Source organism: Cavia porcellus, unplaced genomic scaffold (genome assembly GCF_034190915.1).
Source record: "Cavia porcellus strain 051 isolate PalLab524CR breed Dunkin Hartley unplaced genomic scaffold, mCavPor4.1 scaffold_1, whole genome shotgun sequence".
Classification (NCBI taxonomy): Eukaryota; Metazoa; Chordata; class Mammalia; order Rodentia; family Caviidae; genus Cavia; species Cavia porcellus.
Window position 1 is genome coordinate 145,805,452 of NW_026947484.1, and position 13,075 is coordinate 145,818,526.

General features: G+C 36.5%; 1 protein-coding gene across 2 annotated transcripts in view; it reads right to left on the reverse strand.

Moving 5' to 3' along the window:
- Positions 1–1,647: 1,647 nt before the first annotated feature.
- LOC100728099 (calcium-activated chloride channel regulator 2) overlaps positions 1,648–13,075 on the reverse strand; it is a 29,749-nt gene continuing 18,321 nt past the window's right edge. The window contains exons 10-14 of one of the 2 annotated variants that reach the window (XM_063257254.1): positions 12,377–12,601; positions 10,671–10,941; positions 7,598–7,768; positions 3,331–3,564; positions 1,648–2,190 (exon numbers count right to left, since the gene is read on the reverse strand). In XM_063257254.1, the coding sequence (XP_063113324.1) occupies positions 1,721–2,190; positions 3,331–3,564; positions 7,598–7,768; positions 10,671–10,941; positions 12,377–12,601 (1,371 nt within the window). In that variant the 3' untranslated portion in view covers positions 1,648–1,720. Of the gene's footprint in view, positions 2,191–3,330; positions 3,565–7,597; positions 7,769–10,670; positions 10,942–12,376; positions 12,602–13,075 lie in introns of those variants that run through there. The other variant, XM_063257263.1, reaches the window with a different exon arrangement.

Consider the following 13,075-nt stretch of genomic DNA (forward strand, 5'->3'; position numbering starts at 1 on the left):
CTAATTTCTAGACTTCAGTCCACTTCTGTTCCAGCATTCACCAAATGGAAAAAGAGCTAAAGAGCAAAATACACACAAAAAGAAGCAGATTCCTTTGGAGCTAGATTTGTGTTTCTGCTCTCTGATCTTGGAAGAGCTGAGTACTCCCAAGCACAATCCCCAGCATCTTTCCTCTTCCTCTCAGGCAGGCAGTGTAAAGGGAAGTCTGAGAACCTAGCTCTTCTTCTATGTAAATCTGCCTTTCATCAACACAAAACTTTGAGTTACTCACTTTTCATCTTCCTGTCTGTAAAATAGGGAAAATATTTGAGGACTTGAAACTGACCACAGCCTTCTCTTGGTATTTTACCAGCCACGTTTGAAACCACAGAGAAACAAATTCCAGGCTCGCATGAGTAAACGACCACGCACAAGGGACAAACTGGCAAGTTAGAAACTGGACTGCATGGATTTTGAAGCTCTTGTGGGCCAAGATTTAAGCACTGAGTCTTAGATGTGGTGGGCCAGTCATGGGCTGTAGTATAGCTGTGAAGATTCAGACTAGGTGGGAAACGACTATTTGTTTTCTCCCCAGCACTGCACCAAGTCTCTACTCAGGGCTTCGATCTTTTTCTTCTCTGTTGTTTGAGGTCACCACACTTCCTTATGTACCTTTCAAAACATAGTCTGATTTTCATTCTTAACAGGTCCTGGTTATAAAGCTGAGATCTCTTCTATATTAGTTTTTAAATTTATTCAATAAAATTTCAGGCTCTGTAATTTAAAGACCAAATTCTGTTGTTCAACTATCTTTAATAAAATGCAAGCAAGTAAATTAGAGGAAGATGATTTTTATTTCCTTGTGGCATTTGCTTTCCCTTTCCCTTGCTTTTGATGGAAGAAGATTCTAGACTTTTATTTAATCAAAGAACATGATAATCATTGCTAAAGATGAGTCTCTCCCTCTGACCTCTTCTTTCACTTAACTGAGTAAAACTGTATTGTCTACATACTTATTAAAATAAGCTCACAACTCTGTCTTTCATTCTTAAAGCCTTATGCGAAGGAAAGCCATTTTCATCCAGTAACCCCAGGGCAATAACTTTGAAAACTGCTTTGATGGAAGTAGAAATTTACAAACAATAAATTTAATAAATCTTTGTTACAAAACTGGTATGAAGGGACAAGGATAATAACCACATTTTAAGGTTTCCTCTTACTCTTCAAAAAGATTTCTTTGAATATTAGTGGTGAGATTTGACCCATAGTACATTTAACCAAATGACAAGAGATAAAGAATTTTACAGTTGGCGCCTCATGTAAAAAATGTAGCTTGATCATTCACCATAAACAAGCAACCTGTTCTGCACAGATAAGGACAAATAAAAAGTTAATCAAAGTAACTAAACAGTTGCATTAAATAGACAGTTATACTGCACGGTTCAGAATCTAACCCTCTTTCCTCTTCTCGGAGATACTTTTCCACCTTAATAAAGTAAGTTTCTCTTGACCCTGATTCAACTTTGTCATTGCCTTTGCCTTTAAAGACATTACTTTGAAGAATAATCTTTATTATTTTTTCATAACGGTCTTTTTTCTAACTTCTTCTCCAAAAATAAGTATTAATATAAAAAACTATGATCCATATTGTACAAAAATTCAATACACTTTAATACAACTTGACTTTCATTTCAATTTATTGTTGTGTTTTTGCAAAGTTTGATGGCTATGGGTCTTAAACCTAAGAAGGAAGGTACTCTGTACATTTGTTCATAGCAATTTTGTCCCATTGTCTCTCATGACTACACTTTTTCTTGTTTAAAATATAATGTGTTACAGTTATCACAAGGCAAATGATTCCTATCAAACTCATTGCTGTTAAAACTCCTTTCAATATGAGATGATCTCTGCCAGGTACAGAAGCAGATTTTGGAGGACTGGGCAGAGATACCTGAACTATGTTAGATACAGCAGACTTTAAAGAGTTCCTATCCATTGCTCTGATGGCCACATAAATTCTGTGGTTTTCTTGTATTTCTCTTTCAGATTGAGGTTCAAGTCCATTTGCAAAAAATCTGGGTGAGAATTTAAATATCTCTTTGGAGCCAGCCTGCTTAGGATGTAGCTTTGATGTATTCACCAAAATGGCATTGTTAAAATCATCTTGAATATTCTGTAGGCTTATACTTATCCTTATTTCATAACTTGTAGCTGAAATTAAAAACATAAATGGGAAGGTTAAGTCATCTTAAGTAAGTTTTCTAGTTTATTAGTAATGACAGAACAGCAACAAAAAAGTTAAAATATCTAGGAATAACATAACAAGAAAAATAAATGAGTCAAACTTTAAAACACTACATAAAAAGTCATACTAAAAGTTGAGCAAGAGGACTTATTTTTTTTGAAGGCAAGATATAATAATGTCTTTATGATTATCATGAAAATTTTATGTGTTATTTATTAAAAATGCCTTCAGTTTTTACTTTGACTAGTAAAGCTTTTTGTAAAGTTTATATGGAAAATGAATAACAAAATAGTGATATAAAGTCTAAAATATAGCAGTGCAAAGAGACTAATGCTACTAGGTACAAAAATAGAATAATACCTTCACAGCTAAAATGCTACTGCCTAGTACATATGTATGTATTAAGAAGTAGACCAAATTCAGAAAATAGAATTGGAATTCAAATCAATAGTAGGAAATAAAAACTTCTTAAGAAAAACTGTTGTGATAATTGGGTAAAAATCTGGAAGAAAAAAAAAAGAAGTAAATGGAACCTTAAAAGTCAGCACATGTCTTACAGAAGGAAAAGTAGAATTAGGTTTCCCATCAATGGCCACAAAGAAAGGGCAATAAAGTCCTGGATTAGTCAACTTCTCTCAGCTTTTATCACAAAAGTCATGGCTAGAGCAGGAGAAGAGAGTGCACCAAGGTTTGTATTAGTTGTGGGAAATATGTGTCCAAATCTGACTTGTAAATGTATGAGTAAATATTTGCTAGTAAATCTTAAGAAATGTCGTCATTGTAAGTATTTGGAAACATAGACTATATAAGAACAGACTTCCCTTTTGCTGAATAGATAATTAAGCTGTGTGGTGTGCATGTCTCCAATCAGGATTTCTGTGACTGGGGTGAGCTTACCCTGTCCTCTACTCCTAGGGCATCTGACTCACCCTCGTTCCTGGGATCCAGGATTTAAAGCAGTATGAGCCACACAGAGCTTTTCACGACAGTCCTCTGCCACGTTTTCAGTTCTAAATCCCAAAGCTATTTTCACTCCACTAACTCCTGACATAGTTTTCAGAAATGTTGTCTTGTGGAAAATTAGATACAGAAGCCAGCAAACCTACCCTGACCCTGATCAAAGTCTTCTCCAGGTGCTGTCCAAGATAGAGTCACCTCCTCTTCCACTTTTACAGCTTCCAGGTCAATAATTTTGCATGGTGGGAAGATGTCAGCATGGGAGCCCTCTGGAACTCCTTGCACTGAAAAGGAGCCCCCTGAGCTTACTCTGTTAAAGCCACACTTTTGCTCTTCTTCACTTCTGTGTGCTGACTTCTTTGGAGCATTCATCTGAATGTTACCTTGACCCAAAAGACAAAAATAGACAAATGACAAATCTCCTGAATAGCTTGTTTCTGAGAAATTATCAAGAGACTCTTGAAAACCTTTTTCAAAAGTTACCTGTTTAGAGTACCTTAGTTTATTCAGTAATTCATTCATTCATCCATCCATTCATTCTGTAAGTACTTATTAAGTACATATGCTATGCCAGTAATTACAGAAGAAAACAAGACAATTGCTCATAGAACTTATAGTAATATCAATTGTATTAGTAACATACATTGACAAATAGTGGTATTATGAAAGAAAATAGCTCAAATACATAATTTAGAGTAAAATCAAGAGAGTCACATTTAATGGTCTCCTAAAGGTTGAGAAATCAGCCAGGTAAACTGTGGAGGGAAGAATATTTCAGGCAATGGGAACAGTTGGTGTGCAAACTCTGAGGAGCAAAAGAGTTTTTGTTTGCTTTGGTCTTATTTTTATTAGAACATATTTGTAATATAGAATGATTATATTCTTTGTGGGTAGCTTGTACCTGTACATGAGACATCTTAGTTCTGTTTATGTCCCCCCTTTTTAGTCCCCTGCCTATTAGCACAAGATCTGTTTTCCAGTTTCAATTGTGATATTTAAGCTTGTGCACCTGATTTGTGTTCAGAGCGCTTCCCTAGCATGCCTTAGGTCCTAAATTTCATCCCCAGCACACACACACACACACACACACACACACACACCAAGAAATAAAGTGATAAAATGAGCAAGCAAGAACACAAACGAGGAAGGAAGGGAAAGAAGGTAAGTGAGGGGTGGAGAGGACAGAGAAGAGGGAGGGGAGGGAAGTAGTTTGAGAGGAGCAGAAGAGAGAAGTTCATGAAGGACCTCAGGAAGCAAGGGGGCATCTTAGAGAGCCGCCCAGCAGACCAGATGACAGAAGGAAGCAGCTTGGGACAGTTGATCGCAGTGAGAGGTGGCAAGAGGCATCTTGGAGAAAAAGTCAGCAAAAGTTGATGATGAATTTGAAGACAGAGATTACAGGTATGTAGACATTATTAAAGCCATGTAGATTAACGAGATTACCTAATAATATTTTTATTATAATGATAAGCAGTATTTATTGAGTGATTATGTGCCAGACACTTTTAAAAGAAATTTATGCATATCAAATATTTTATTTTCTCAGCAATGCTATGAGTGGGGTGGAGTTATTACCACCATTTGAATAAAAGATGGAACAGACACAAAAGCTTGATCAAAGTCATGTAGCTTAGCCTCAGGTTGTTTGGCTTTAGCCAGTAGACTAAAAAGGGTAGGACCAAGCTCTGAGAATTTCAATGTTTAGAGGCCTGGTAGGAAAGAATGAGCCAGAAAAAGAGACCGACAAAATATTCCAGAGACTAAGAGACCACCAGGTGACTGCAGTGTCATAGAAACTAGAGAATAAGTAGTCTCCTTGTAATACTGCTGAGGTCAGGAAAAATGAAGACTGACACATTTGCTTTGGATTTAGCAACAGGGTGGCCATTGGCAATCAGGGCAGAGAAGTTCCAATGGACCGATTGGGTAGAAGTCAGATTCCAGGGACTGGAATAACAAACAGGAGGTGAAAAAGCACAGTTGTCAGGTTTGGGCTAGTTTGGGGGACTGGGATAGAAATAGAGAGGTGGGAGCAGGAAGGTGACCAATTTGTAAGATGGGAATGCACCTGAATGCCACTCAGAGAGGACAGTAGACACGGGATAGATAAGGGGGAGCCCTCAAGCTCTCCCTGGATCCAGAGCACATCCAGCAGATAGTGGCCTTGCAGGAGGAGAGGAAGGTCAGGTGCTGCTCTGTCTGGAGTTGCTGGTGTGCAAATACAGCAGCTCCTGTTTTTTTAGAGAAGTGTGTGCTCAAGGTTATCACTTGAAAATAAGCTCTCAAAGTGAATGCTGTGAACAGCAGGCACGTCAGAGGAGCCCTTTTTCCTTTCTGTGCTATGAGTGCTTCTATTATATACACAGACACAACCACAGTTGAACATTTTTAATCTCCGTGCATGCTAGGTACTGATATTTGCATGCTTTAAGGTTTTAATCATTTGAGTAGGTGAATTACAAGCTCCTTGATGACAATCAGGTCTTCCACTTGGTATGTTAAGTTCTAACTTGTCACCTAGTAGGCCTTCAAAAATGTTATGCATAGATAAAAAGGAACACCTATTTAGAAACAAAGCATTTTATCTAGATATAACATCATATGTATCCAATAAAACCATGTTATCTTAGAGATAACTTTGTGATTCCTGCAAATGCTCTGTTTTCCTTCAAGATAAAAAGTACCAGATGAATAGAAGATAAACATGTCTTTAATTTTAAACAGCGTTATTCTAGTTCCTCAATAAAACCATGTTATCTTGCAAATTAATTTACATTGGTTTGGAAGAAATCCAAATTATTATAATTATAAGTGAGAGTCAATTGTCTACTAGGTAACATAAAACACACCAGAAAATGCAAATCTGCTATAGCACCCTGATTAGCTTCTAGGGAGAAGCACAAATAATACACAAAGATATAGAATTATGTGATGAAATAGTCCAGATGACTGGTTTTAACTGATGAAATACACGAATAATACTCATCATCATTAAAATGCTAAAAAATGGTTTTTGAGACTGTTTTAGAGAGACAACAGCATGATACATTGTCTGTGATGTTCTAACTACTGTCTATGAGGAACTAGAATAACGCTGTTCAAAATTAAAGACATATTTATCTTCTATTCATCTGGTACTTTTTATCTTGAAGGAAAACAGAGCATTTGCAGGAATCACAAAGTTATCTCTAATATCCACGCTCATATTTATTCAGGAGCTCACTTCCTGAGTAGATTATTTGAGGCATTTGCTTCCTTCTTTCCTCTGCTGGCAAAATTTTGCTTCTTTCTCTTGCCTAACTACAGAGGAAATATAGGAGCTGGCACTTAGAAATGTCAGTAATATATCCAGTAGTAATTCTGTTAAAACAGTCACAAGATCCTGTAATACTCCCACGATCTTGTTTTGACTGATTAGACTCTGTTCCGTTCTGTATGATAGTATCAAGTTTGAGGGTATAGGCAACTACTTTGAAGGCAATAAGATTCACTAAGATGCCCATTCTGGTTTGACTATTGTCTCCTTTGGAAGTCCTGTAATGTTTACAATGCTTAAGTTTTATTGGTCTTGTTCTCTACTGTTTTGTTCAACTTTATAATATCCAATGAGATAGACAATTCTTTTTAAGGAAACAAGAGACACTGTTGATAACCATTGTTGATAACCTTGTACTCTGTTTTACATCATGTGCTATGTCTATCCTTGGTTTTGACTGACAGCTTTGTTTTGCCATATTTGACTTTATTCTCTTCCAAAAAAAAAAAAGTATTAAGAACTAAGGAGTAATAAAACCCAAAATGTGTAAATTTTGTTGTAAAAAGAGAGGGAAAAAAAGAGCTCTAAAGGATACAACAGCAAGTGTGTTTAGGGGTGTTAAATAGCTGACCATATTAATGTTTTTGGTTGGATCATTGAACACAACTGTTTGCAGTCTCACTGTTTGAATGTCCACTTTGTATTCTTTGATACTGTGATTTGAGCAACTATTTCTAAGATGATAATATATAATCTATTAACTGGTGATTTCTTACTGTTTTTTTTTTTTTTTTTAGTTCTGTATTACTTGTACCCTTACACCGCTCTGTTTTGTTTTGTGTTTTTCTCTTTTTTCCTTTTAAATAAAATTAAAAAAAAAACAGTCACAAGAAAGAGGTCAAAACAATTACTAAAATGAGGGTAAGAGTTATCTCAGGCAATTACCCATTGTTTGAGATAAATGAGGGCTGATAAGGTGGCCAGTGAATTATGGTTTTTAAGTAGAGTTTTGAAAATTTCATCTATTATGCTCTCTCTCTTTCTCCTCCCTCTTTCTCTTTCTCCTCCCTCTCTCTCTTGTACACACACACACACACATACACATCAGAGATTATATATATGAAATAACATCGCAAGTTAACAGTGCTGATGATTCTTACCATTTGTTATATAACCTGGTACATACATAGCATGACTTCCTGCGATAGAGTGGACTAGGGTGCTTATGCTGGCAGAGCGACTGACATACACTTTCAAGCTATATCTACCATTTACAGCAAAGGAGAAAAAATACCTCGAGTAAATTCCATCATTTTTAATAACATCGGCACCTGCGTATGAAGACAAAAACTCAGTGTCAAAGCTTGCTATCATAGTTGATTGCTAATGTCTTAAAAGCTATTAAAATATTATCCATCCACCCCTTATTGTTTCGGTTTTAGTATATGTACCATGGGTATAATGGATGACTGAAAATGCAATAGCTCTATAATTTCCTCCTGTGATGTTTTTAAACTCTGAAAAACTATTCTCTAAAGGTGAATATGTTATAATACAACCCTTTGAATCATTTTTAAATATCTCACTGAAAATAGTGCTAACTTTTCAAAGAAGCCCATTCTAAAGCTTATTTATGGTCATAGGCTCTTTTTAAGTAAAAGCTTTATCCTCAAGATATAAGTATATAAGCATATGTTCACATTTTCATACGATTTCAAGGGTTTATGAATGTCCTGAAGCCATTTGCTTAAAAGCCTCTGCCAAAAAAGTTCACTAGCTAATAAAATAGTATGGAATTAATTTCCTCATTAAAGGAACTGTCCTTAGTTCTAAGGGGCTTGGAGCCCTAGAGTTGGGCAGGGTTTGGTTGGACCCACTCGGCCTTGCTGCAAGAGGTACTCTCAATATCTGACAAATGCCCTGCTTTTTAGATTGATTCTCAGGGAGCTCAATTCTAAGCCAAGTCCACAGCTAAGTAACAGAAAGACCTCGACTCCAGTGTGACTGGGATATCTATCTTAGCCCAAATGCAGCTTACATCCCCTTTAAAATGCAGGTGACTTCACTGGGGAAGCAATTTGGCCTATCCCAGAGGTCAGATTAGTTCTCACACTACACACCCAGCCTCAATGTATCTATGTATCATCATTTTCAAAGTATATTAAACTCCCTTTCCCCATTTCAGTAGCAAGCTCCTTAACACAAGAAAAGTGGGAGCATATTTTAAAAAATAAGTGCTAAATATACCATCAGGGTAGACTTAGAAAACATGTTGGTCTATTGGAAGGAAATCAAATCTTAGTATTTAGTAGTGACTAAGTCAGTTTATCTTTATGCAAAGGAAACACTCTATATCACAGTCATCTCTGCCACCTCTTTTAATCATGGAGGCGGAAGGAAATGGTGAAACAAAATTGGCTTGGTAGCTGGGAAACTTAGTTTTATGATCTGAATTTACCACTTAGTAGCCTTGAAGCTAAATGTCTGAGCCTCTGTTTTACCATCCTTAAAACAAGGATAAATTACCTCATTGGGTTGTTCTAGTGACTGAGATTGTGCATGAGAAAGTAAATTATAAAGCGTTTTATGTGTATAAATTTTATTATTGTTCCTTAATTTTTCTTAGCAGATAAATACTACCTACAATCTGTACACATGTGTTAAGTGTTAAGGGGAAAAACTAAATTTGCACTTCAGTGACTAAGAAATATTTTCCATTGTTTCTTTTATTAGTCTATAAATTTAGATAACAAACAAAGAAATATTTCCAGGGAAGAAATGTAAGAGCCTATTGAGTTCAGTCACTTGATTTTCCTTAAGACCACATGATCTGTTCTCCAGGCCAGCTCACAGGCTGAAGCAAGGGAGAAATATTCTCCAAAGTGCATTTTTGGACCATATTAAAAAGAAAAAGAAAGGTAGGGTTGGTCATGCATAAACAATCAGAACATGGCAGTCCATTTGGATTCATTTCAATAGGCAAATAAGACTTCTCTGATATCTCTCTATGGCACTGAGTTAAGTCCTCTGAATAGACTTGTGTTCATAAATGTCATAGATGATTGCCGTGCTGGACTGCCAAACCAAGAATCTTGAAAAAAACTAACTTTGAAATAACAGAGCAAAGATAGGTAATTTGAGGGTGCCAATGCAGATTTTATGGATCATTATCATTCTGAGAATTTAGCCTAGGAAAGAATAGAACAGGAAACTAAAGAAGTGGAATGACAAATGAGTTTGTTTTTAAAAGCCAAAAAAAATGCTAATCAGAAACAGTCCAACAGCTACTGTCTGCTTAGCCTGATACTCTGCTTCCCGCCCTGCATACCAAAGGGACTTCGAAGCCACTGTGCAGAATGAGAGCTTTGTAGTAGTTTTTTGATTTACTTTGTTTTCCCAGCCCACTAGCTTTCTGCTCAGGTCTCTTTAGGACAAAATCACACACATCAAAGGCACCGGCTCTGGGCTAGACATGGGCTGTGTTCTCTCATCAACCTGGTTACTTGACAAAGAATAATCTAGGGCAGTGATGGCGAACATTTTAGACCCAGTGTCCAAACTGCAACCTAAAACCCACTTATTCATTGCAAAGTGCTCACAATGCAATTAAACCTGAGTACTAAGGTTTGAGTTGAGAGAGGAAAAAAAATTCATACATTAACATCTTTTGTCTTAAAAGAAAAACACAATATGCCATAGGCTTGCCTCCACTGATGTAGAATTATCTTGTGAGGCATAAGTTCAATTTGCCATTTTTCTTCACAACTGGGTCCAAAAGGAAAATAGGGGTTAACCATCACTGCATTTCCTTTCTTGGTTTCCACTTGCTCTTTTTAGTTGTCAGGTCTGATTGCTGCAGTGAATAAAGCTGGTCACTCTGAGAAGATAATGGACATGTCAAAAGGATCCATAACCCTGTTTCTATGTGACCCCATGAAGTGGCAGTGGCCAGTTTCACTGGCCATGTGGAAGCTAAGACCTAGCTGTCAGGTAGTTTCCTCTCATACTTTTGCTCTGGCACAGGCACTCTGGGGAACCTCAGTGGTACTATCTTTCCCCAACCTAGCTGTACCTACTCAGCATGTCAGTAATTCCACGAGAATTTGAGAGTATGATATGATTGAATAAGAAAAAGAACTGAAAGAATTTTGCAGATGAGCTTAACGTGGATACAGCCTCATCACTACAGGACAGCTCTTAAGAACATACAAAAACACCATTCTTTCTTGTTACCTGCTCCGTCATCAAAGAGTTTCAGCATAACAGGATCTCCAGACCCTGGCTCAATTATAGCAGTGACAGTGGCATTAAGAATGGGATAAAACCCTCTTCTCACATTTGCATAAATTGTCACAGGATCAGGAAAATGGACGCTGTCTTTTTCCACAAAGACTTCCACAGTGGCTGGGGGCACAGCAGAGCTAGAGGCGCGGGAGGCTACTGTCACCGTCAGGGCTCGAGGAGAATGGTGGGTATTGTTCAGGGAGTAGGCCCAGTGCCCAGGCTGAAAGATAAACACTTTTTGCTTTGTAAAAAATGAAGACAAAAAATGAGCTCTTAATTTTAAAGCACTTATCTAAGGCCTTATGGTTTTGTTTTGTTGATGTACTTTTCAAGGTACTGTAAAAGGATGTTGTGAAAAGTAACATTGGTTAAAGGATGGCTAACAAACCACTGTTACTGTTAACTTCAGGGAATTATAATGTGGGTTTATTTTGAGCTGGGAGGATACATCTTGATTCACACTTTTAGCACATAACAGCATCCGGACCAAAGTTCTTTGCAAATATTAATCTGGGGCCCTTTACTCGAAAAGATGATAAATGCTTTCATTTCTTTCCAAAACTGAGAAAATCATAGCAAATTAAGTGAACTGTTACAATTTGTGCAGGTATACCAAACTAGGGACAATAACAGTCTTCTTTCCCTCCATTCCCCCAAACCCCTAGTCCAGGAAATCTCAAACAACCAAAAAACCAAACTCGTAAGGATCAAGAAAAGATGTACTATTTTCAATAGGTCAGGATTGAACAATGTCTGTGTGGTGTAATTTATAGAAATACTGATCGCAATAAAAGGAGCTACAGACAAGAAATCCATGAGTATTTAACTTTTGATTATTCCTAGAGTAGCTGCTGTCCTCTCTCTCTTTTTCCCTTTCCCTCATCTTCAAATAAACCTTTTCTTTTTATTAAAAAAAGAAATACTGCTACATACCACTCTCTCGCCTTCCTAGAATACCTAGAAGAAATCTACAAAACATAGTGTGAAAAAAAAATAGGACTAAGGTTTCAGTGCATCAAAGCATCTCCTTGTAATTAAGTTATATAGATTTTCTTTTTTCCTGATTCCTGCTGCTGCTCCTTATTAAATCCCAGCAGTAACAGCGGAACCAAGAGAGGAAAGCGAGGTGTCCAGGTGAGACTCAGGGTGCTATTACACCCAGCCAAGACTTTTTTGGTAGGATTCATGTGAGTCCTCATTTTCCAGTGACATCTGATACAAGCATTTAGATCTTCTCTCTACCCAATCTTGTTTTGGAATTTTAACATTAGTAACAGCTGTGTAACAGGAACCTCCACATTAAAAATGGTACTCAAAAACCTATATATTATATTGCTTGTCTTATAAATTCTAGATACAGATTTTTTTCTAAGCATATACATATGTATGGATTATATAAAGAAAAATCTAACCTGCAGAAATTATTTGTGGAACTACTGAAAACATTAATTTCTGTTGTTGACATGAGAAGCCCAGTAAGGTTTTATACATAGTCTATTTGCTCCCCTTAGATTTTTAGCACGCACAAGGTGTTTTCATAAATTCAAAACCTTCATATGTAGAACGAAATTTTCTTTCCATAATGCATTTAATTGTATTCAACCGAAAGTTATATACTTAGTCAAATGTTGTCATAATAAACAACAAACACCTACCTTGGCAGTTCCTGGAATGCAAAGGCTAGCTGTGCGAGAAGCTAGACTAGTGGTAAAATTATTTGTGTAGTATTTTTTTCCAGTAGGATCCACTAACACAATCTCAGGAGGATCACTGATCTGCCACGTGACTAGGAAAATAGTATCATTTCCCACACTGTTATCCACAGTTACAGTGTTTTTCAGTTGATGGTGAGGTTTGACATTTTCACTCATACTTTCAAGCTGTTAAAGAAATATAAACGTGAAATGTTCTAGTCATTCCCTGTTTTTGTTTATCACAAACAAAAATAGAAACCATTTAAGTCTGACATGTATCATAAATTATTATATGTTATGCAAGTAGTTATAAAGATATTTTGTTATAGTTAATGCAGTTGTCATTTATTCTTCATGAAGAATAATTTAGCTGTTATCTATCAAATCAAAGGCAATTATAATATGTTATAAAATATAATTTTTTTGTCTTTTTCCTTTTTATCGGTACCGGGGACCGAACTCAGGACTGCCTGCTTGCAAGGCAGGCGCTTATGCTGCTGAGCTAAATCCCCAGCCCCATAAAATATAATTTTAAAAGCTTCATTTGTGAATGTGTTTAAATTGTTTTAACTTGCACATAATATATCCAGATACTTTACAGATTTTAATAAGAAATATAAAAGTAAGTTTTGGTATATTTAAACAAATTTTTAGTCATTC